At 39.9% G+C, this 26483-nt stretch overlaps 1 protein-coding gene across 7 annotated transcripts in view; it reads left to right on the forward strand.

The window, feature by feature from the left end:
- The window catches only part of PPP1R9A (protein phosphatase 1 regulatory subunit 9A), a 772375-nt gene that overhangs the window by 542036 nt on the left and 203856 nt on the right, over positions 1-26483 (forward strand). For all 7 annotated transcript variants that reach the window (XM_085630850.1, XM_085630851.1, XM_085630855.1 and 4 more), the window contains one exon: positions 24559-24612. In XM_085630850.1, coding sequence (XP_085486976.1) covers positions 24559-24612 — 54 coding nt within the window. The remainder of the gene's footprint in view (positions 1-24558; positions 24613-26483) is intronic.

Here is a 26483-nt window from a genome sequence, read left to right on the forward strand (position 1 = left end):
AAGGGAATCTCCTACAAAGAGTTTGAGGTTTTGTTAGTAAGTAACCAACCATAGCACATCTCAGTTGAAAAAATATCAACTTGAAGACCAGTAAGTCTAACTAAAACAAGAAAAATTTATTAAGAAAGAAATATATATATACAGAAAAAACAATTAGTTATGGGTAAGGGAAAACATTACCATCTAAAATCAGTAGAACTGCTACATACTAAGCAAAATTAATGAAAAGTAACTACTATTGTTTAGACCATTGTTGGTGGCCCACCAGCCCACTTATGGTGCAGAAGCCCTCATGACTAGTGGAGGACAGCCCACCATAATTAGGGAGTCCCCTGCCAAGGGAACAGTTTTGGTGCAAGTGCTCCTGTGGGTGTGACAGCAATAATTACATCAACACTGTAATGCTGGCTGGCCACCAACTTGATATAGTGTACCTTTGAAATGTTTTTGTTATGCAGAATCAAGCTCTCAAAATGGTGATTTATTTCTGAAAAACAAAATATCTGTGTCCCTGACATGCATTGAGTTTTCCCCCTGCATAAGGGGGGCTTTACCCTCCACTAAACCCCAAATTAACAACTTTATCTTCTATAGTGGTCTCAGTGCGTCATAGGAACTTACAGTCACTAACCAGTGAGTGAATGTGGTTAGAAGGTAAAGCCCACATTTGGGCAAGGCTCCAGCAGCTACATATGCATGGCAAGATCCCACAATTAAAAAACCCCAACTGGGACCCGGAGACCAAATAAGGCCCACTATTGTGTTCATGCAGAAGGTCTGGAGTCCCGGTTGAGCCTGTCAAATGTTTTAATAAGGCATTTAGCATACGTCATAGATGTTTTTTCGATCCAGCAGATCAAGCTGGGAGACTGTATCCACCAATGCTGAATTGAAACAAAATATGCTATTTGGAAGGAAGAAAAAGGCTATGTTAGATAGTTGCTACCTGGAATGCTCGATTTTGTGGGTATGAGGTGGAGCATAGTGCTGCAGCATTTATTTTTTGTTGCTCCACATTTAAAGTAAATATATACAATTATTTACAACAATATTAAACATAAAAAATATTTTTACTGATTTACTATAAAATGTTATAACAGTTTTAAATTTCCTTATCTTTTACCATAGGGAGATCAGCACCACTTAAAATTAAACAAAATATTTAACTTAAAAAAAAATTGTAAACATATATTTATATTACATATTGTTGAAAATCCATTTTATATATTTATTTTAAATGTAGAACAAAATTAAAATAAGATCCTACAGCATGACTAACCTAATTTTGGATTCCACCTGTGATTGATTTAAATATAATTAATTAAATACAAATATTTTTCTGAAGTTTAAATTAAAAAATAAATTCCCTCTGAAAGTAGAAAACATTGCAGTTTTATTATTATGCATTATAATTAATAAAAGTGAAAATAAATGTTACCAGTTAGAGCAACTGGTAATATTCTAACATTTATTACTGCAGTGCAAAGGTCATATTTTCTGGGATTGCATATAACAAATTCTTTACCATGGAATCAACACCCGCAGCCGTACGACTCGCACACAGGGAGAGACACATGGGACTCCCCCACACAGGCATGTAAGGCGCGGATGGCACAGACACGTACCCACTGTAGGGGGCGCACTTGTTCGAGACGTACCTATTCAGTCAATGGGAGCGCATGTACGCGTCGTACAACTGGCTCCCATTGACTTCTAAGGGAGTCTGACCGAATCGAGTCTGACAGCATACGTGCGCATCGTACTCGCTCGGTCGGACTGTAGGGGTCCGGCTCGGTCGGAAAACACTCCGGATCCGACTCGGTCGGAGTGCTTTCCGACCCAGATCGGAATCAGCTCCTTAGTAGTGCGAAGGCATTTTAACCACTCGCATCCTGGTTTTGCTTAAGTATATTTTGAAAAAAAGCAAATATACCTGAAAAATAACATGGCACACACAGATGTGTAGAATATAATATGCTTTGTATTACTTTGCTTGGAAAAAACTGGGAGAAGCTGGACTTCCCCACGTGCACAGATCTATATATAAATATATATTTCCCAGTTATAGGTAAACCAGAGTTTCCATAGGAAGGGCATATTTTGTTTTCTTAATAACTTTGACACTGTTTGATGAATATCCACAAAACTGTCATCCACTTTGGTGCATGCATGGAAGTTTTTGTGCTAATCTGCCAAACAGAGGCTAAGAAAAATGGGGGTCCCAAAAGTGTGATTTCCCATTTTAATTCCCGTAGGAAAGTTTGCTATCTGATATAAAGAAAACAGCTGAACGAATTCACAACAAATTTGGCACAAAGTTCGAACTTTACTCAGAGAGCGTGCTTTTTTGTGGTTTGGTGTGATTCTGTTAAGCTGTTTTCAAGAATTTAGCATTTAAAGAGGGGATCAGGTTGGGCATGTAAAGGTTAGCCTATCAAAAATTTTAGAAATATCTTCACGGTTAGTCCTGCATTACTCGCACAGTACGATATCGCAGTGCTCGTGTGGTATGCTACTGTGGTAATGGTACTGATATTCAAAAAATGCTGGAACTTGATTGGTTGAGGGTAATTGTTTTTTTTTATTTAACACATAGAAACGATTCAAACAAGAAACTCTTTTTTGATTTTTTTATTCTGGACTTTTTCTATTTTTTTGGCAATTAACTAAAAATGAGATCAAAACAGGGCATTAAATCAAACTTTGAGTACAAAACAGGTCATCAAAACTTCGAGTACAAAAAATTATTTCAATCATTTTTACAGGGTGCTTGATGGACAGCCACCTGGTTGGCACAGGCTGTGGCGCTTTGCTTACCCACGAATATTTTTTTGAATCAAGTAATGCAATCCAAACCTATGGTTAAATACCTAGGGTTGAAGTCATTTTCTCGGGCGTCAAGGACTTGTGTTGGAACAGCATCACCAGGTTGTAAACTGTGCACTGCAAAAGAATAAGAAGACACCTCCTTGTCTTCTTGTCATCTCCACTTTGCAGCATTAATCTGCCGTGTATACCATGCATTTGAATGCATTAGCATTTCAAAAGTCACAAATGAGTTCTTCTTTCTAGTACCACTACTGTACAAATTCTGGCACAATGCAGGTGACCAATTATGCAGACACCACTTTTCTCGAGGTGTTGAAGAACTCCCACACAATTGATTTGAGAGAGGTCATTGGCTGTTGTTCCTCATCAAGACGGTCTTCAGGTGCCCTCTGATCTCCTCCTGATGTCATTTTGCAACTGGAGTTTATGGTTGGCAGAGGTATGTATCTTGACCAAGCAGGACCCATCACTCTAGTCAGGATAAGCTAGATAGACACTAAAAGATAACCTGTGTTCACCCTCTGGTAGCTTGGCATGGTGCAGCCAGGCAGCAGTCTGTGTAAAGTATTTGTGCAACACACACATACAGTAACACAATGAAAACACCAAAAAAAGACCCCACACAGGTTTACAAAAATAGACAATACGTTTATGAGTAAATCATGACCTAAGTGACAAATAACCAATAAGTAGAACTGGAATTAGAATTTTTAAAGATTAAATCAAAATGTTGTGCTGAGAAGCAAATAGTGCTTAGGGGTTACTTGAGGTTGCGCCGGACTGGGGTTAATCCAAAGTTCAGTCCAACCATGATGGAGGGCAGACCGCTAACAGGATTCATGCACGTCCCGCTGAAAAAGTGTCATGGATGGCTGAAGCATCGACGTCGAAGACTCGATGCATATTCTGATCTGCACAGACGATGAAGGCTTCATTCATGAACTGCTTTACAATGCAGGTGCTGCGTCTTTGTGGAGCTGTACTGTTCGCTGTTGTTGAACTGCACAGTCCATCGAAACAATGGCATCGATCAGCTCTTCCATCGTCGCCGAAGGGCAATGCATCGGTTCCGATCGGTGCAGTCGTCACTGCGCCGATTTTAGTGGTTGTACACAGCAGAAGCTAATTTCATAGGCCCAGGTCTGGATTGGCACCACTTGGCAGGTCAGGATTCACAGGTGGCAGAGTCCAGGTGCTGTTGCAGGCTTAAAGGAAGTCTTTATTGGCCCTGAGACTTCAGCACAGAGGCCAAGCCAGCAAGCCCTTGGAGTCACTCTGGGTTAAAGTGAGATGGGTCCAGTCTTTGTCCTCAGCAGAGCAGATCCCACCAGGCAGCAGGGCAGCCCAGCAAAGCAGAAAAGTGGTTCTTCCAGAGCAGCAGCCAAGCAGCGTGGCAATCCTTGTAGCACAGCAGTATTTACTCCTGGCAGAGTTCTTCACAGGTCCAGTAGCTTACTGTCTTGGAACGGTCGAGGCCCAGTACGTATACCCGGTTGTGCCTTTGATGTGGGATGACTTCAAAGCAGGCCCTTGAAGTTGCCAGGTCCCCCTTTCTTCCCAGCCCTGGCTTCAAACTATCAGTAGGGGGTAACCAGCCTGTTGTGTGGGAAACATGACACTGTCTATTCAGGTGTGTCAGCTCCCCCCTCTTTTCCTGCCCAGGAGGAGCTGTCAAAAATCAGATGAGTTCATTGTCACACTCACCCTTCCTGTATTTGTGGCTGTCTAGAGGGAATGCACAAATTGTAGCTATCACCCACCCCAGACATGTATTAGAAACAGGCTGCCAGGCACACACAGCAGTAAGAGCAGAGAAATGTCCACTTTCTAAAAGTGGCATTTCTAAAACAGTATTATTAAATCCAACTTTACCAGTAAAGTGGTTTATCATTACTATTGCAAAGATATGAAACATGAGGCAGCTACTCCTTTCTGATCAGGAATTACCACTTAAAGTATATGTGGTAATTCCAAATGCTAACCTATGAGAGGAGTAGGCCTCACAGTAGTGAAAAACAAATGTGGATATTTGTCAAAGGCTACTTGTGTGGGTGGTTAAATCAGTGCTGCATGCTCACTAGTAGCATTTAGGTTACAGGCCCTGGGTATATGGTATAGCACTTTACAAGAGACTTACAGCTAAACTAATTGTGTATATGCCAATGTCAACATGTTTAGGGGAGATGTAAATGCACTTTAGCACTGGTCAGCAGTGGTAAAGTGCTCAGAGTCCTAAATCCATCTAAATGAATTCAGCAGAAAAAGGAGGAAGAAGGCAAAAGGATTGGGGTGACTCTTTAGAGAGGTACATTTTCCAACAACAAGTTATTTTTGGTCTAACCCCCTAAAAAAGAATCAAATCTAAAAAGTGAATCAAAAGAGCAGGGCTTACAGGAATATATTGTTGTCATTTGTATTTAAGGCAAAAGCTGATGGAAAATTGAAAGAATGAAATCTGCACATAAGCACAGCACAAGTGGACATAGTTGTGTTTACTTGTGTTAGCATTATAAAGCCAAGACTATTGGCTTTGCCAGTGGTGGTCTTTTGGTGTGCTAAGTACATAGAGGTGGACTGGTGGCAATATTAAATGATGTACAAAACACGGAATGCTTAAGACTCCATATTGAAATTAATTTGCCTTGCGTATTTTGCTGCCTTGCACTTCCTTGAGGCAGGGAGGAGTTCCATGGGTGGAGTGAGGGCATTCACACACATCTAACGATGGATTTTGGCACATGCCCAGATTTACAAAGAGATGTAAACCTAGGAGTGTGCCAAAATGGTACACCCCCCTCCGCGAGAGAATTCAATAGACGTGGGTTAGAACACTCTGTCAGAGGCCGTGATGACAATAGTGGGTGAGTAGGCACATCAAGTCTGTAAAACTACGAATGTATTATTCAATGTGACAATCCAATGTGTTTTATTGTAGCACAGATATATGACTGACCAAAGTTTAATAAAAAGATAAATTTAAAAAAATGGTACACCTCCCAGAACCAGGCATAACGAGGAGAAATATCATCATTTCTTCTTGTTACTTCCTTTGTCTATGTGTGATGCATTCAGCAACACACACAGAAAAAGGAAAAGGCCTTTAAGGATTGTTTTTGTGCAGGAAGATGTCCCTTCCTTCACAAAACAATCTTGTGCTAATGCAGGCACCCTTGGACTATGGTACAAGGGTGTCTACATTTGCACTAAGCAGCACACAGAGCGCACAGCAGGGAGCAAGCATCGAAGCATCATCATATCTTCATAGATATAGCGCATTTGTGCTGTCTCGTTGTCAAGGATCGCAGCGCAGCAAGATGTGTTGCTGCATTGTGTGACTTGGTAACCAGTCTAAATATCGAGTTTTTTATTTCGACCTACAAGAATATCGAGTTGGAAATATCGTAGGGACATAATATCGAAGTCAAGAATATCGACAACTAGAATATCGACATGAAGGTAAGAAATATCGTTTCTGTTATTATCGAAGTTAGTAATATCGATAGCAAAAATATCGATGTTACTAATATCGATATTAATATTAGTGTTATGTCTTTTAATATGTATTTTATATGTTTGTTTTTATATTTTTTGTTAATTATTTTACTAGTTTTAGAGTATATGTATTACATTTTTAGAAGTTAGTAATAATTTTTTTAAGTAAATTGTGCGTTTTAGTACTGTAGCGGGTTGTGGGTTTATAGGGGAATATGGTGGGAAGTGATTTAATTATAGTAAATTAATTACATTTATTTAGGAATTAGTCATTATTTTTTAAATAAATTTTGGGTTTTAGTTCTGTAGCGGGTTGTGGGTTTATAGGGTAATAGGGTGGGAAGTAATTTAATTGTAATTAGGTAATTATTTCATTTTTATTTATTGGTATTGATAATTAATTTTATGTTAATTAATTAATTGGTAATACATTTTTATTAATTGGTAAATAATTTTTATTAATTCATTAATTGGCAATTAAATTAAGTGCATTCATTTATTATTGAAGTGTGTTGTGAGGTTATAGGGCAATAGGGTGGGAAGTAATTTAATCGTAATTAAGTAATTATTTATTTTAGTGTTGAGTATTGATAATTAATTTATTGTTCATTAATTATTAATAGGCAATAACCTTTTAATAATCAATGTATATTTTTGGGGAAATTAATTTATTTTTCATCAATTAATAATTTGTAATTACATTGGATTAATTATGATTTATTAGTGTTTATCAATAATTAATTGTTAATTAATTTTTAATTGCTAAATGTTTTTTTTATAACTCTTGCTTTTTGGTATAGAAAATTAATTATTTTTTATTTCATTATTATTTGATAATACATTTTTAATAATTATTAATTAATTGTATTTATCATCAGTTTAATTGTTAATTAATTATGAATTGGTAATGTTAATTAATTTATTGTAATTTAATAATATATTTTTTAAACAATATTTTAATTATTAGTAAGTTATTTTAACCCCTACGCTATCCAACACTTTCCCTACTGTTGCACTCTCTGGAGTTGTGATAGTAATTTTAACCCCTACGCTATCCAACACTTTCCCTACTATTGCACCCTCTCTAGTTGGATTAGTAATTTTAACCCCTACGCTATCCAACACTTTTCCTACTGTTGCACCCTCTGGAGTTGGAATAGTAATTTTTACCCGGACGCTATCCAACACTTTCCCTACTGTTCCACTCACTGGAGTTGGAATAGTAGCTTTAACCCGTACGCTATCCAACACTTTCCCTACTGTTGCAGTCTCTGTAGTTGGAATAGTTTTTTTACCCCTACGCTATCCAACACTTTCCCTACTGTTGCACTCTCTGGAGTTGGAATAGTAATTTTTACCCTTACGCTGTCCAATATTTACTGTTTTTGTTAATGTATTTTATAATTTATTAATTTTTTTTTTTTTACAATTTGTTATATATAGTTTTTATATTTTTATTTATATTATTGTTGTATGTGTATGTATGTTTTCATAATTTATAAAAAAAAATTGACAATTTATAAGTTATAATAATTAATTGTAAATAATATTAAGTATATATATTATATATTATGGTGCCGATTCCGATCCTGTAAAACCCGGGTACGAATGGTCGTACGGAGCGTATTCTCCATACGACTCGTACCCGGGAAATCCACCTTACAAACCAGCAAGTACGATTCGTACAGAAATACCATTTCCGTACGATTCGTAAAAAACACCGTACGGCTAAAAAATACATACTATTCTGATCCTGGACAGCGCGTACGCGACGTCCGCACGGAGTCAGGCAGTGTTTTACGGACCAGCAAGTACGATTCGTACCTACAGCACTCCGCACGGCCATTTTTTTACGGGAGCCAAAAAGTGCCTGAAAAGCTAAGTACGCTGCAATGCATGACGAAAAGGGGGCCCGGTATGCGACGTACACGCCATCAACCACATCGTACGTGTCATCATGTACGGTGCGTACCCCAACTTTGCATATGTACGGTGCGTATGTCCGCACCGTACCCCACCACCCGCGTATGTCCGCCCCGTACTCCCCCACCCGCGTATGTCCGCACCGTACCCCAGACGTACCCCAATCCTCTGGTATGTACGGTCCGTACATACGCAAGGATTGGGGTACGCCTGGGGTACGGTGCAGACATACGCAGGTGGGGGGGTACGGTGCGGACATACGCGGGTCGGGGGTACGGTGTGGACATACGCGGGTGGGGGGGAGGCTGGGGGGGCCGTACGACTCGTACCCCGGGCACAATTGTACCCGGGGTAGGGGTCGTACAAAGTTCGCTACGTACGGGACGTTTTCCATAAGCTTGTGTTTTCGGAAGGGCGGTACGGATCGTACTTGCGCGCTCGGACTTCAGTTTTACGATTTGTATGTAAAACTGTCCGGGTACGTCTCGTAGACTTTTCCCGAAGCGATTCGTATGTATTTTTCGCATACAAATCGTACTTCACCGGTTATACGGGACTTGTACGATTCGTACGTAAAAAAATACGGATACGAGTCGTACGGTAATTATTTTTAACGGATCGGAATCGGCACCTATATGTATATGTTTATTTTTTTTACATGATATGTATTACTTATAATTTAAACATATTTGTAACTATGTTTATTTTAATTATATGTATGATTTATTTAATTTTACATTATTTTTAAACATTTTTTAAAAAACAATATTTTTAACAACGATATTTTTTAACAACAATATTTCTTTTCCGATATTTTTGTACTTACCATAATGTAGCTAGGACTTTGATATTTTTGACATCGATATTCTGCCTCCGATATTTTTGACGTCGATATTTTCGAAGTTGATATTCTGTCAGACATTCGTGTGACTTCTTAGTAAATCTGCCCCCTGGTTACAAAGTACTCGAGAGAAAAAAGCTTAACAGGTTAGCATTTACATTCAAAATGCTTGCAAGTTATGGGCACCAGCTAAAACTAGAGAAAAACATACAATTGCATAGCCATAGGAAATAGAGAAAACTGTGACCTATGGAGGTTAACCAACAATCTGGAACACCGCAAGACTTCACATGAATGCAAACACATTTTGCACATCTCTAAATATGGCTTACTTTAACTGCTTTCAGACTACGGGGCATATTATCAAGCATGGAGTTAAAATTATCGCCGCTTTAGTGGCAGAAAACTGCTGCTAAAGCGGCGATAATGGGCTTGATAATATGCAGCAGAGAATTCCAATAGAAACCCATGTTGACACCAAAACATGGGCTTCTATTGGAATTCTCAAGGGCATATTATCAAGCCCATTATCGCCGCTTTAGCAGCAGTTTTCTGCCGCTAAAGCGGCGATAATTTTAACTCTGTTTCTTGAAAATATGCCCCTACGTTCTTGCATCAGCACCATTCATTTTGCCTTTAGTTTTGTCATACAATTTGCTAATTGTACTCCCCATGGGGCTTATTTACAAGCCCCTTGCGCCACGTTTGCGTCACTTTTAACATGGGAAAAGTGACGTAAAAAAGTGGGGCAAGGGGCTTGTAAATCTGCCCCCATGTATTCATTGCGGTGCTGATTCTTAACTACATTTGCATATCTAAACGTTTAGCTTTGTGCCTACATTAATGAGTGGGTTTATGAATTCACAAATGTTTCCAAGAGTAGAGTTACAGCTTTCCAAGACTACTCTTGGTAAACATATGGGAAATTCAATTTAAGTTCATGTGAAGCCATTTACGTGTCCGCAGTTTCGCATGCAAAATGTCTTGCATTTGTGAGAGAAAATATTTGCCCACATAAATACCTTTTCCAATATACCCCGCCAGTCTGGAGGGGTTTCCTTCATACTCCCACACTAGAGAGTTATTTAATCCAGGCCTTCACTGTAATTTACTGTAATAGTTTACGGACCATTAAAAAAGTGGGAATGGATTGAAATCCAGATTCCCCTTTCATGTGTCTCTTCATACTGATTTTCATCCTCCAGTAACTCGGTGGTAGAGTGTATTGTAATTGTTTTCCTTTGTTTTGCTGCTATCTAGTGGTCACTATTGCATATTGCAAGATGACGACGGCTATCAAATACCAACATGGTTTTAAATGGATTTTTACTCTCTGATCCATCATACACCTTTCTTTTTATTCTTTTTGGGTCTTGCGATATCCATGACATTTTGATTTTCCTAAACATTTCTCTATAATATACTTACAGAAATGTCCGCCATACAACTTTATCCTTTGGTCTGTTATTGTGCTATTCACATTTCTCTTCTGCCCACAACAATATACAGAATGAGAGACAGTGACTCAGCACTGTTCAGCCATTAGCTACCTTCACTTTGAGTGACGGCATTCTTCCCTTTCACAGAGAGCACACCCACATGCAAAATGGAGTATTTCAAAGATAAGGAACCAAGGGAAACGTCTTATTGAAAACTGAATGAATGGAGTAATTGGGTAACTAAAAACTGAGGGCCATATTGTCAAGAACGGCGATAACATTATCGCCGGTTTAGCGGCAGGAAACTGACACTAGAGTGGCGATAAGGGGCTTGATAATATGCCCTTGTGAATTCCAATAGAAGCCCAGGTTTGAAGTCCTTGACACCAGAACCTGGGCTTCTATTGAAATTCACAAATTCATCAAGCCCCTTATCGCCGCTTTAGAGGCAGATTCCTGCCGCTAAACAGGCGATAATGTTATCGCCGTTCTTGATAATATGGCCCTGAATGCTTTATTCACAAACTGCACTATGTAGTCCGTTTTTAGTCCTACAAAGTGCTATTCACAACCTGCACTTGTGCAGTAACTTATGCTTTTGTAGTACCTTACACATGAAACTTACAGTTTAGTGGTAATGTAAACTGTTTCAGAAACTTACACATGTAAGTTACACTTTCGTAGTAACAAATATATGCAAATGACACCTTTTTAGGAACTTATTATTTTGTAGTAAGTCTAGCACTGCTCATGGCCAACCAATGGCCAACCAATAACACTGCAGCATACTCCCATAGAAAATAATAGCGTTAGCAACTTGAAATAAAACCCCATGGGAAATTATATTAAATTAAATTACATTATTTAAAACAGTTAAGCATACAAAATAAATATAAATTAATGTTAAAAAAGATATAAAAATAGTACATATGTATTATATAAAAATTAATAACCTATTGTGAATTCAAAAAATTAAGTAACATTTTAATTTTAAAAAAATGTTTGCAATGTTATTAATTCCATGCATCACGTTTAATAAGTATTAATGCACATTCTTTTTTTCATCAGGTGGGTATTTATTTTTTGATTGAAATTTCAGAAAAATAATTGTCTTTTATTTTAATATTTTTCAATTTATTGAAGTTTTAACTCAAAATGACTGTAATAGTGCTGTGCCATTTTTCAATGTTGCTCTATATTTAAAATAAATATATAAAATACATTTCCATTAATATTCAATACAAAAATTTGGTTAATATTTATTTTCATGCTAAATAAGTGTTAGAAATGTTCCCTATAGCTTACCATGCAGAGATCTCTGACCAGACTGCAGAGTATTCCTTGTTTTCTATTTTGTTGAACAAAAGTGTAAGTTACTAAATAAAAGTGCAGTTTGTGAATACCAAAAGGTAGTAAACTCACCCAAAAGTGTAAACTTACTCAAAAGTGTAAGTTAACTTTTTGAATCAGGCCCAGATCTGTCAAAGTAGAACCCTCTTTTTTGAGTAAAGATCTATATTCCTCAAGGTACAACTATGAACAAGCTACTCATGAAATGGTTTGCTCACCCTCTAAGACTATCACATTGTGCTATAGTCTGGCTGCTTTTACATCTGGCTGACAGCACAGCTGTTTGCAACTTTACGTGATAATAGAAAAAGAGAATTGATGAGAGATGGGCTTTGGCTCCATCCACATGTTGTTTGTTATGAGTACAGCATTTGATTGAGCAGAGGTTGTGTGCTTCAACTGAAAGAGTGCTTGTACTGCATTGTATGCCTTGATGGAAATCTTATTCTCGATATAGCATGACTGAGATGGTTATGGTGTCAATTCAGAAATCAAGGCTGCAGATCTGATCCATTTATTATTTAAAGTAACAACTAAAACAGTAGGCCTAGTATATTTATGTGAAAGGAATATGTCAAAGCAAATACACATTACAGGATGAAATGGGATTTCAGTATATTAAAGCTATAGTAAAATATTCTGTTATACAGAATCTCACAGATTACCATTATAAGCTAGTGTTTTTACCTTGGTGATCTCCTCTGACCAACCCTGGTGGTAGAAGATAGGCAATGTTATAATTGTTGTAAGGAAGATTGATTGTATTTTGTTTTGCTGACTCTGATGTTGTATACATTTGTAATTTTACCTGATTGTTTCCCTGTTTAAAGGATTATGCTCTGTACAGTAGGGCTGAGGTGCTTAGAATGACCAACCATTGATCAAGACCTGACTGCTTCTGTAGGAAAAATAATGTTTGTACCATAGGTCTGATCTATTATGAAAAGTTAAAACAAAGGCAGTAGGCCTCACTTATTTATTGTAAAAAGCATGTTGAAGCCAATATGCTTTTAAGGCTGGATTGTTATAACACTATGTTCAAGCTTGTAAAGATGTAGCTTTTCATGGGAGCTCACTCATTACTGTAGTAGGTGATTGTTTTGTAGTTCATTGCCTACTCTGACAAACCCCTGGGTCTAAAAATTTGTACTGTTATAATCCTTGTTAAGCCCTCTTAAGTGGGTTTTATTTTGTTTCGCAGACTCTAATATTGTATATATTTGTAATGATATAACTGATGGTTTCCTTGTGAGAAATCGTATGCTTAGTAAGGTAGACCTGAGTTAGTTATGGTGACAAGTCAATGATGAAGGCCATAGGCTTTTTTGATTCATTGGGAAAATTCTGTGCAATGCCACAAGTCTGATCTTTTATGAGAAGGGCAGAAGCCCTGGCTTATTCATTGCAAAAACATGTGTTAAATACCTTTATAAGTGAATGGTTATTACACTGTTTTAAACGGTGTAGACTGATACTTTGTTACATGAAATTCATAGTTTCCCGTAGTAGTGAAGTGTTTTGCTGTTGATTACCAGCTCTGACATACCAAGCAATAGAACATTTGCACTGTCATAGTCCTTGTCAGGTCCTCTTAGGATAGTTGTATTTTGTTTTGCCACATGTACGTTTGTATATTTTTGTAATGTTATGACTGCCTGCCTTATGGTTACCTTGTGGAATAGCTTATGCTAAATACAGGAGGTCTGCGTTTCTTATGATGATTAGTCAATATAAAGGTTGTGTGCCTCAGTCGGCTCAGTGGGAAATGTTATATTAGATGCTAGTAATAGTCAACGATGCTGGTGTTTGCTACCCCTTTTCACAAACCCTGGTGGTAGAAGATTTGCACCATTAGTATTCATGTTAGGCCCCATTCCAGAGATTGTAAACTGATTTGTCAACTGTACTCTTGTACATATATGTAATTTTATGAATGTTTGCCCCATGGTTGCCTTGTGGGAAAGCTCATCTCAATATAACAGGTTTGTTATGGTGTGAGCCAATTTTAAAGGATAGAAAATAGCCCTGATTCATTTATTTGGAATGTTGGGTCAAATGACAAAGGTATGATCTGTTATAAAAAGTTATTACATAGCAGTCTCGACTTATTTGTTATGAAAATTATTTTATAAAGTTGTTAGAAATAACGTTACTGGTTGACTGGGGATGAGCCCTGGTCAAGCAGCAACTACAGTCCTAGCCGCTGATGGACTAGGAGAGGATGGGCTACGGCGATTCCCCCTGACGCATAGCCACAGGTGTTCTCCTGCCCCTCCCCCTGTAATGGAGTTTGAGTTTGTACCAACCTGAGCGTGGAGTGTGGAGCGGGTCGGAGTAGAACTGTGGTAGAAACTGTCATGGTTTCTCGTCCGCTTAAGAGTACAGCGGCGATTTGGTTATAGACACGACGCGGATGTGTAGACGCTACCGCCTTGGAATATCGGGAGGCTGCTATTGGGGGACGCATGTGAGGCATATGCAGCGTCCAGAGACAATTGTTCTCTCCCAGTTTTTCTGCCCTGATGGAATTCATCTCCATAGCCGCCACTGATTGCGGCTTGTAGCTGGAGGTCGAGGCTGAGTCCTGGGAGCCAGGGAGAATAATGATTCGGAGAGACAAAGGAACGGAGGGAGGCCACAGACCAGCAGCTTTCTTGAAATCGTTACGTCTGCATTTTACAGCAAAGATCATTTTGCTGAGGAGGAGTATCAGCCTGATCCCTGTATTTACAGGGACAGGAGAGGCGCTGCTAATAAGGGCTGGTATCTGGTTGACTGTGCGGCTAGGCTGTGTTGGGGTGCTGGGGACTGTTTTTTTCTTTCTTTTCTCAGGAGGTTTGCCTATATAGATAGGGACCAGGCTGAGTGAGGCCAAAGAGAGGCAAAAATAGAGGAATACAAACTGAGTAAGCAATTGGAATATAAGGCTGGACTTGAATGGCTGCTATAAGCACGATAACTGGGAGAGGCTTTCAGATACGAAGAAAAAAATGGGAAAACACTTGAAACGATTAAATCTTACAGCTAAAGTGGACTCTACAGCAGGACTTAAGGCCAAAACACGATTGGCCCAATCAAAGGGTCTATCATCCGCAGCTAAAGCCAAGTAAAATTTAAAGTGAGAGTGAAAGATCTAGGTGTAGAGAAGGCGAAGGAGGGAGGCCCGGAGGAGCAAATAAGTTCTGAGAATGAGCAGGTTTTTAATGCAACTCCCGAGGTAACTGAGGAAGGTCAAAAAAACGTTAAAGATTTCTCATTATTTGTAAAAGGAAAAGCATTGCAGTCTATACCGGGAAAAGCACCAGTTAAGCCGCAAGAACTCCGGGAAGCGTCCATGGAAGATGCATTAATCAGCCCTATCCTAAATGCGCAATTTTCTCCATTCCATCCAATTATTCCAGAAGAAAAGGCGTTAAAGGCTTCCCTTTTGAAGGTAAAGACCACCTTGATGGATTCTCAGCCCCAGGCCCAGCTCCAGATAGTATTACAAGACCTAAGTCTGCCACAACAAGCTACACAGTGTCAGAGTCAGTCACAGGCCCAGCCTCAGCCACCAGTGAAAGGAGTATTTGAAATTCTAGGACCCCAAATCTACAACCGAAAGAAAAATGAGAGAACTCAATATAATTCACAGGAACAAGCTCCAGAAAAAGAGAGTACTGGTCAAATGGATATAAAGGACATGTTGAATCTCATCTTAGAAGAAATAAGGGAGATGAAGATATCTCAAATAAATAGCCTCCCTTCACCAGCGCCTTGAAAATTGAAGAAGCAGTGGCTGGAATACAAGAAGTAGAGTCTAGGATTGCAAATTTGGAATATCAAATGACCATGATGCATCAGAGGGTGAGCGAAGCAAAAAAGGAAAAAGCTGCCCTAGAGAATAAGTTTGAGGAACTCGAAAATTATTCCCGGGGTGTAAACCTACGTATAGTTGGGGTGCCAGAGGGGAGTGAAAGGTCCCAAACACTTCAATGGGTCAAGACTTTCATTAAGAAAAATGTTTTGCCTGAATTTACTGGAGACCTCACTATAACAAGGGCTCATCGAGTCCCCGCTCACCCGTTACCAAATTCACAATTAACAAACTCTCTATCTGCCGTTTTTTTGCTGAAATGCCGGTAGTAGCTGCACGTAGGCGCAAAGAGTTTGTTAAAATGCTTTATATTTTTAAGGCTCAGGGCGCGCAGGCCTCAATAGCTCAGCAATCGAAGCTACGAGTACTAGTAAAAGGCAAATTGCATATGTTTACTAACATAGAGGAAGCACAGCATTTGCTAAATGAAATCTCCTCTGGAAGATAGAATCGAATAGAAGGTCAGACTGCCACGCAGGTTACTTAGACAGGGGGTGGTTGGCGGGCCACCTAGGGTGCAGCACCAGGGCACCCCACAGGACTCTAGTGACGGGCTTGCGAACTCTGCCACATCTCTTGAGAAGGGGGAGGATGGGTCTAATGGAGGGTGCTGGGGGGTTATTGTATGAACAAAAAGCAGAAGCTCAATGGTGAGGTGGAAGGAAAATCGGGTCTTTAATTAAGTATTAGGATTTTAAGGGTTAAATCATAGAGATGGGTATTAAATGTCAAATTATCTCGGTTACTGTCAACGGAATCTTGAACAAACAAAAAAATAGAGGGTTAATAAGATGGTTGGCCTCATTTGCACCGCAGGTCCTTTTCCTCCAGGAAACGTATTTAAAAGTAAATTCACCGAAACAGTTTCTCCCAAGAGCTTTATTGAAAGTGTTCTTTGCCTCTGCAGGGTTGGCAATGAGAGGGGTGGCTATATATTTTGGCAGGGGTCTGGACTGGGAGTATATTCAAGTCCAGAGGGATCCTCATGGACGATGGTTATGGGTCACGGTCAATCTGAATGTTGTTATGCTACATTTTGTTAACTATTATGGCCCAATTATGGATGATCCCTCATCCGCGATAAAGATTAATGAATTACTTAAAGGGTCTTCAGGGCGGATTATTATTGGAGGGGATTTTAATTATATTCAAGATTTGATAAAGTATACTTCCAACAAAAATAAGAAACAATTAAAACCTAAGACTAAAAAAGTTTTAGATACAATAATACAAAACTGTCAGCTAATCGATGGTGGCGAAAAGCTCTTCAGGAAGTACTTGAATATACTTGTTATTTCCGTCAATTTCGAACGGCTTCTCTAATTGATTTATTTCTAATTTCTCGTTCCCTAAAACATATTGGCTCAGAAATAGGGTCTAACTCTTTTTCAGACTACTCCTTGGTTAAGTTGGACCTAGAAATTGAAGGGGGAGAAGGACAAGATCCAGGTGGCAGATGGACCGACTCTTTCTCTCAAATCAACAATGAGTTGCAGATACAAGGGAATGGATACAAGAATTTTTTAGGGTCAACGATGGCACTATGGGAGTGTTTGCAGTTTGGGGGTGCTTCAAGGCGGCAGTCCGGGGGCAAATGATTTCTTATGTGGCCAATCAATCTTGCAAATGAAGAAATCATATAGCCAATCTCCCACCGGCATGTCAATACTGACATAATGCGAAAGAACGCCGCTTTGCGGTGTGAGGGGCTAGCAGGAAGTCTGCTTGAAAAAGCAGAAAAGAAATTGGGAGATATTTTTTGCTGGAAGAAATCAATAGTTCCAGGACTTTTTTACAGCAAACATATAAAGAAAGCCAAATGGTTGGAAAATTGTTAGCCTGGTCAACCAAGGCAAAACAGAAAGCGGCCTTAATTACCCAGGTTATAATTCCCAGGACTAGAGCGATCGTGCCGGATAAGGGGAGGATTGCCCAAGTATTGGTGGAGCATTATGATCAGCTTTATGCCACTAAGTATGGGGTTCACCAAGAGGCAATACAGCACTATTTTGAGGCTGTAAATCTCCCGCTCCTGTCAATTATTCAGGCCGAGAAACTTCAACATGATATATCAGGAGTAGAAATCATGGTAGTCCCAGATACAATGACGGGAGCAAAAGCCTGAGGGAATGATGGGATACCAACTGAAATTTATAAGGTTTTTTGTAAGGACTTATCACCCTTTTTGATAAAGCTTTTTATCATGTAAAGGCAGGAGGCTGTATTCCGTCCACTTTTAAAGAATCCATTATTGTGAGCTTTGTGAAAAAAGGGAAAAATCCCAAGGATATCAATGCCTACAGGCCGATTAGTCTACTTAACACAGAGTATAGAAATGAAAATCTGGGCACAGTGTTTTATCCCGATAGCTCAAGAAGTGGTTCATAGATACCAGTCAGTGTTTATTGCAGGGAGGTTAATGTCGGCCAATACAGGGTTTATAGTTCAGACTCTTGACGTTTTTAATAGTAATCAAACCCCCACACTTGTCATGATGGTAGACGCAGAAAAAGCGTTCGACCTGGTTAATTAGGATGCGCTTTTTTATGGTCTGGGCAGGTATGGGGTCCCCCCCCAGGTCATTAAAATGCTGTGGAATATTTACCAGGGGGCTCCGGGTCAGGTTTTTATTAATGCTAACTTAGCAGGGACAATAAATGTAAATCAGGGGACCAGACAAGGGAGCCCGCTTTCACCTATCTTGTTCACCCTTTTTATTGAACATTTGGCAACTAAGATTCGAAACAACTTGATCGTTAGAACTCCAGTAGTGGGCATGGCAAAATTAAAGTTGTTTGCAGATTGCATAATTCTTTATCTCAAACCCAAGAGCCAGAACATTGAGCAGGTACTAGCAGAATTTGCACAGTTTCAACAGATTGGGGGATACAAAATTATTCAAAATAAGACTGAGATCTTAATTAAGAACACGGTGAGCGATTTTCTTCCTAGAACCCTAGACAACAAGCCCACAATCCTGATCCAATTTGTTATCTTGGGATTCATGTCTCCAATCAATTACTTATATGAATTAAATTTTGAAGCTATGCAGAATAAGGTTGAAAAACTGCTAGATGATTGGTCATTATTACCCCTCACCTTGATAGGCCGTGTCGCCCTAATCAAAATGTCAATCCTGCCTTTGTTGGTTTTTCTTTTTACAAATATACCCATAGAGATTAACAATATCTATTTTAAAGAACTAGAAACAATTTTCAGAAAGTTTATCTGGAGTAAGAGGGCACCTAGGGTTAAACTCTTGGTGCTTCAATTGGATGTTAACCAGGGAGGGGCTTGCTCTCCCTCAAATTAAGACATATTATGTAGCTGCTTTTTTAGACTTGACAGTTTGTTTAATCGATTTGAAAGGATCAGTAGATAATTTGTTTTTAGATAAAATGGTGCAAGAAATTGGCTCACAAATCCCAATATTTTTTAAAACAGCAAAACTCCCTAAGAAACTAGGTATGAGACTCTCCAGGAATATTCGTATAGATTACAGATTTTTTATAAGCAAGCAGGTGTTACAGGGGTGCATTGTTTAAAATAAGGTGAATACAAACGTTAGAGTCTACAATATAGGACTAGCCATTTGGACAGCTGGAATAAGTGTGATCTAAAAGAGTTGGGACATTTTATAATTGGAAACAGAGTGATTACTTTGCAAGAGGTTCTAAATAGAAGTGGTGATAGGTCCAAGCCTTGCTTTTTTTAATATATACAGATTGTTTATTTTTTAAATAGACTTAATCTCCCTTCAAGTATCAGACCCACTAAATCTGTGACAGCCTTACTGGGAGCAAAATTAAGAGGGGTGGGAAATTGGTACCGTCTTTTATGCTCCCAGCAAGATTCAATGTTGGTAAAAAGTCACTCAGGAGACACAGTGTATGCTTTCAGATCGGGATTGGCAGGCCATTTCACAGCTAGGCAGCAAGGCCTTAAGAGCTGCCAATTTTAAAAGAATGGCCTTTTTGTCTCGATGGATGGCTTATTATACTCCCAAAGCACTCCATAAAATCTACCCAGTGGAGAATAGATGTTTCCGTTGCCAGGTAGAAGGGAGGGGAGATTGGGTGCATATTTTGTTTGTGTCCAAGGCTAGTATAATTTTGGGAAAAGATCTTCTTAGCAGTCAGCCAGGGGATCCAGAAAAAGGCTAGTTCCTGAAGTTGATGCAGCCCTCTTTGGAATTACTAGACAAAGGGGGACCTTAGCAACGACAAGAGCTGAGGAGACATTTATAGTAATCGCCTCCCTTGTAGCACATTCCTTGATACTAGAGAATTGGAGATCTGCAAAAATACCTACCTATGTGGGATGCCTAAATAAAATGAAACGTATAAGAAAATTTGAAGAAGCATATGCTAACAGAGTAGGTGCTATTAAAAAGTTTACTGCCGTATGGAAACACATGGCGAAGATAGAAAATATACGGAAAGAAGGATTGTACCCTTAATTACATCTCTTGCTTAAATGTAACGGGGTGGCTACACATAAAAACATTTAAAATGTATAAGGGAGAAAAAGAAAAAAAAGGGAAAAAAATACAATTATTTTGGAGAAAAATAATGCACTTTAATGTAGTTCAATAGGATGAGTAACTAAGGTTGATGAAGGAAATTTGCACTAGATGCACTTAAGCACTTTAGCACCACACTTTTTCACCAAGTCGGGGTATGAATTTTCGAAATTTATAAATTGATTTATTTAATCTGGTTTTTGCTGGAATATGTCACTATGCACTTTATAGTATCCATTTTATTCAATTGTTTCTGAATACCGATCAATTTTTGTTCTAAAATGGCCTTTTTTTATCAATTGTTGTTTCTCTCCTTATGCTTCTGCTTAATAAAAGAAACTACAGTCCTAGCCAGGATAAAGCACAAGCAAACCCCAACTTTACCTGTGCTCAACCTCCTGGTAGCTTGGCGCAGAGGAGATAGGTTTAACTTAGGGGCAGTATGTGAAGCATTTGAGAAACACTTCAAACAGTAAAACACTGAACACATCACACAAAATGATCCCACAACAGGTTAGGAAAACAGAGCAGAATTCAATAAGTAAAACAAGCCCAAAATGACAAAAATCCAATTAGTAGAACCGAAGATAGTGAATTTTAAAGTTTGAGATGAAATTACGCTAAAAAGCACAAAGCGGCAACTGTTGATATCAGGTCACGCCGGACTGGAACAAATTTACAAGTTCAGGCTGACTGCAATGGAGCGCGAGTCAGCTGCAGGGACACAGTTAGGTCCACTGAACAAAGTATATTAAATTCTCGCAGATTCTTTTGGATAGGAGTGGGGTGGGTAGAGGTAAACTGCATTGGGGTGGATTTGGGAGGCAGTGGGGTGGATTGGTGTGGGGTGAGGTGAGGTGGATTGCAGTGGAGTAGGGTAGATTGGATTGGGGTGAGTTGGATTGGTGAGGGGGGATTGGATTGGAGTCAGGTGGATTGTGGTGGATTAAAGTGTGGTGAATTGGAATGGAGTGGATTGAGTGGGCTGAGGTTGATTGAACTGGGGATGATTTGAGTGGGACGAATTGGAGTGCGGCAGAATGTTTTGGATTGGAGTGGGTTAGATTGTTTGGGATTGGAGTCAGGCAGATTGGAGTGGGTGCAGATTGGAGTGGGCAGATAGTTTGGATTGGAGTGGGGCCGATTATTTTGGAATTGAGAGGGCAGATTGGAGTTGGAAGGATTGAAGTTGGGCAGCTTGGTTTGGATTAGAGTGGGACAGATTGGAGTGGGCAGATTGTTTTGGATTGGAGTGGAGCAGATTGGAGTCGGGCAGATTGGAGTGGGGTGGATTTGATTGGGGCGGATTCAAGTGCGGTGGATTGGAGTGGGATGGATTGTTTTGGATTGGAGTGGGGAAGATTGGAGTAAGGTAGATTGGGGTGTACTGCATAATTATGTGTCAAAGCATCATTTCAGAAATTACACATAAAGAATCAATGTCGCTTTACAATATTTGAAGAAGATAATCCTCATCTTTTGAGAACAGTGTCCACGAGCAAAAATGAAAGATAACATGAGTGTAAAGTGAGAAAAGATGACGGGGCAAAATAAAATAAAGTTAAATTTAGAAAATAAATCTTTGCAGTTTTGTGTGTCCTGCTGGTCACGTGTTTGCCAGTGACACGCCTTCTGTTTGTATGATGCTAAAATTTTTAAAAGATCAAAATAGTGCCTTAATCATGTAGGGAGCAGCAAACAGGCACTGATTACATTGAATCAATCAGTGTCTGCCACCTGCTCTACAGAGAGGAATGGAAATTATGTTAGGCCTGCAGTGACGAATTACGATGCTGTTAAGAAGAGTGCCATCCAAGCCAACAAATGGGTAAGCAGTGGGTGGGCAAGCCCTTTTTGTTAACAACAGTGTCTCACAAGCGAGAAGCATGTGCTAGCACATGCTCACGCTGGCTCGGCCTTAAAAACCCGAAAGCTGGAGTCTGCACAACGATGCCTATGCTCCAGCTGTCAATGTCTTTCCTTTTCACATCACCTTCTCCCATCTTGGTACAAACTTGCATAAGGAGTTGAGACTCCTAGTAAATGTGTAGTTTTTATAGCTGCAGTGTTTCCAGTCTTAACCAATGTTACTGACGCTACAACCTTTAAGATGCTTAATTTACTACACATTTCTCCAAAAATTAGCCCCCTGATACTAACCAGTCAATGTTTTGTGAAAGGTCATGCTCTTCTAATGTGGGCCACTTTTTTGTGTTGCCCAGGTCCATTTTTGATTCCAATCCGACCCTGATTTTGCATTCCTTATTGCTCTATCTGCTAACAAATTTTGCTAGGTCAAACCAAGGGCATTTGCCCCTGGAAAACTGTCCAGTGATCCAGATACAGTTACACCTGTCTCCATTGTATTTCTCCATTCAACAGGTGTAAACCCAGAACATTGATGCAGTGTTGCTTGCCTGTGTTACCAATCCCTGCAGTATATAGAGATCCAGGTGCAAAATGACCGCATCTGGAGTTTTGACAGTCTTGAATGAGGACACACCTGGTGCCATAGCAGTTTGCCACTGATGTCCACTATGTCTGTTTTATATAATGGCTTCCTCTGATGTCCGCAGGTATTCGCATACAGCATGAATATTGCCTGATTCTAGACAAAACACGGAGTGCACAGCAGGAAAATAATTTGTGCCACAGAAAAACAATGCCATCCGAAATTGTTGTTCAAGTATATAATGCCCATCTCAATTTCTGGACCAGTTAATAGCCCACACATTTCTATGTCAGTGTGCTACCATCATATTGCATGGTTCATATAACATTTATGGGAGTGCTGCTCAAGTATTCTGTGGTGCACCCAATTATCCCATGGTGCTGCCCAGCTGTTTTAGGGTGCATATAAATAAATGATTGTCAGTGTGCCAGCTTACCAGGGATGCTGCAGCCATATGCATGGGCTCTGATAAATATGGCGGCCTTTAAGGTGCGGTTGCTGATTTTACAGTGTAAATAGGCAGTTCATAGTGCGTCAATAAGTCCTCATGCTAGGGAATCCTCCATTACTTTGCAGAAACTGGCATCAACCCACTCCTCGCAGAGATACTGAGTGTTTTTTCTAATTCAGCTCCCCACATGTACAATGTTTTGGCGAATCACATGAAAGAATTGCGAGCTGAAATTGTTTGTGGGATCTACCGTTACATCACAGCTTCAGTTCTTTGGCAGACATTTTATGTATGGACTTGAGTTTTTGTTTTCACTTGTGCAATTTGCAATGGGGAACTATGCACAATTTTGATTTTTGCAACCAGTACTACTGCACGATATTCCCTTCTGTACGGTGTTTTTTGTGCAAATTGCTCCTGCAGCCTTTTACAATTGCATAAAACCTGGAATTCACTTGGGTCTGCACAGGATCCGTGTTTTTCGAGCACAAACATCATTTAACCATACTGGTAGAGCAGGGTTCTCCAAAAATCCATGCCAGATTTTTAGCATATCCCCATTTAGATATATGTAGTTATCTTAAAAATATGACATAGATCCGGCCCTCCAGGTCTGACTTTGGAGAACAGCGGTAAAGGAAATAAAAACATGGCCGCATCTGCACACAATAAAAAGACCAATGGCTGCCAATTACCTGCATGATTCCAAAAACATTCAAACCGATGCCTTAAAATGCCACATACCAGGCTCGCAAGGTCCACAGCATTGTGAGTAAGTAAAATCTCACTCTCTCAGGCACCCAAATGTTGGCATGTATTTGGAAATGGGTTTCTAAACTTTAACATAATAGATAGCAAAATGCCAGTTCAAAAATACAGAGCATCACAGATCTTCAAAAGCAGGAGGGTGCATTGTCTTTGACAGGGCCGGACTGGGAACCAAAACCGGCCCTGGCAAAGTGCTCGGCAGGCCCCCACCCCTCGGGGGGTGGGGGGGTGTTGGGGGTGCCGCCGAGCTCTTTGCCAGGGCCGGTTTTCGGCCGATTTCGTTACAGGGCCCATAAACCGCCCTGTAACAAAAACGGCCCACTGGGGCCCAAAATCGCCCATAACCCATGCGGCGCACAGGGGGTTTGCCCGGTGCCCGCTACGACCAGTCCGGCCCTGGTCTTTCATTTATATCCTAATCTCTGATTTGCAAATGGACCAGTGTCTCCCTTCGTTTAATTATACTGGAGAGTCAGCCATTTTGCCCGCCAGACGTTTTTAATTTACAGCCTACCGCACTGCAGCAGCTCGGTAGGCCTTCTGCCGTGCAATAAACTGTAGCGCGAGCTTCGCAGGCGTTTTCAATACAGCAGCATCTCCAGTTCACGTGCTTTTGTGTTCTTTGCATCTTTCAGTTGCAAATCAAGCATGCGGTGACGGAAGCCGAGATCCAGAAGCTGAAGAACAAGGTAAGAGAGGAGCTCGAATCAAGCATTTTTCAGCAATTTCAGAACCGGAAATTAAGATGTCCATGTCCAGAATACAAAAATGCAGAGGTTTTATTATGGTTCTTGTATGAAGCAAATGTATTGTATTAGCGCGCTGCACCTGTAGCATGTGGCGGATGCGCGCATTTACCACGCAATCATATTACAAAACCGGGTGATTGCCTGCTTCCTCCCTTCTGTTTGTATTTTATTGTAAATCGTCTCTGCATACATACGGGCTGACTTTCAAGCCGCATCATGTGCTTTGAAGATTTACGGCATGTTGAAATAGGCGCTGCAAAGTCAGTGGTCCAATATACTTTGTTTACGAATGGCTGCCTTTTAATGCTGTGTGGTAACAGTGAGTGCAGACAGACCTAGGGCCAGAAAGCCAATCCGCTTGTTGCATGGGAAGCCATCAGCATTGTTCTGTTGTGCAGCCTTCTTTCGTGTTTGCATTAATCAGGATTTTATAATTGGCTGGCTGCTGTACTGATAAAGCGATGTATCCACATTTTACGCAGTCTCTGTCGAAATGATGTGTTTGGACTTGTAACTGGGCATGCCGGTACATTCACTTTCACTGTATGTGCAATGCTGGGTTATGTATAGATGAACCCCTAACAGTTTCACCGTTCTTTAAAATGTGTATTTCCCTACTGAAAATGTAAAAAATACACTGTATCCCCATTTGCCTTTTTAGATTTAAAAAGAAGGATTTCCCTGTCTTCCTAAACAGGGAATGGAGAGTTAGAGAATTCTTTTTAAATGCCTTGGGCAATGTGCCTTTTAACAAGACAAGTATTTTGCAGAAATAAAATACCCTGTACACCAATCCCTCGTTCTACTTGCTCACGATGCAGTCATAAGTAACAGGAAGGGTTAACAGTATTTGTTAAAATAGGTCTCCCTAAACTTTAAAACCTCCTGTCTCCTGAATCTTCTCCTCATGGAATGGACTAATCAATTCCATTTGCCTAATTTCTTTTAACTATTCCAGATGTTTAAAACCACAAAAAAGTGCACAAAGTGTCAGGTCTGATAATACTTATGGACTGAGTTACAGGTACCTCTATCCTGCTGGAAGCCATTATGTCCCATTCAGGAGCGAACTTAGGGGCATTTTATCAAGCCAGGCGATACAATTATCGCCGTTTTAGCGGCAGAAAACTGCCGCTAAAGCAGCGATAATGGGCTTGATAATATGCTCTATGGAATTCCAATTGAAGCCCATGTTAGATGTCCTTCACATCTATCATGGGCTTCAAATGGAATTCCATAGAGCATATTATCAAGTCCATTATCGCTGCTTTAGCGGCAGTTTTCTGCCGCTAAAACGGCGATAATTTTATCGCCTGGCTTGATAATATGCCCCTTAGGGGCATATTTACAAAGGTTTTATTTCCGCTTTTTTGGCTTAAAAAGCCAAACAAGCAGAGATAAAACTATCACCCTATTTATAAGAGGATGCTAACATGCATAATCGCATGTTAGCACCCTTTTTCCCCAAAGCCTCCCTTTGCATCTCTAATGAAATGCAAAGTGGGCATCACTGGGCGTACCCCGGATGGACAACCTTGCAAATAAAGCTGATGTTCACATTGCGATATTTACAAGGCTGACCCAGCATTTTAGCACACGTTAGTTTTTGGAGAAAACAGCTGTTTTCTCCAAAAACTAACGTCTGCTAAAATGCAGACTTACCTATCCCCAACATTGGGGTGGATTATGCTGATAAGACCCTGTGGGTTGTATCAGCAAGGTTATCGCCCTTTTGCAGGGAACATCGCTGGAAAACCAGCGATGTTCCCTGCAAAAGAGCAATAACCTCGCTAGCCCTGGAATTTTTATCG

This window comes from Triturus cristatus, chromosome 10 (genome assembly GCF_964204655.1).
Source record: "Triturus cristatus chromosome 10, aTriCri1.1, whole genome shotgun sequence".
In the NCBI taxonomy this organism is placed as follows: domain Eukaryota; kingdom Metazoa; phylum Chordata; class Amphibia; order Caudata; family Salamandridae; genus Triturus; species Triturus cristatus.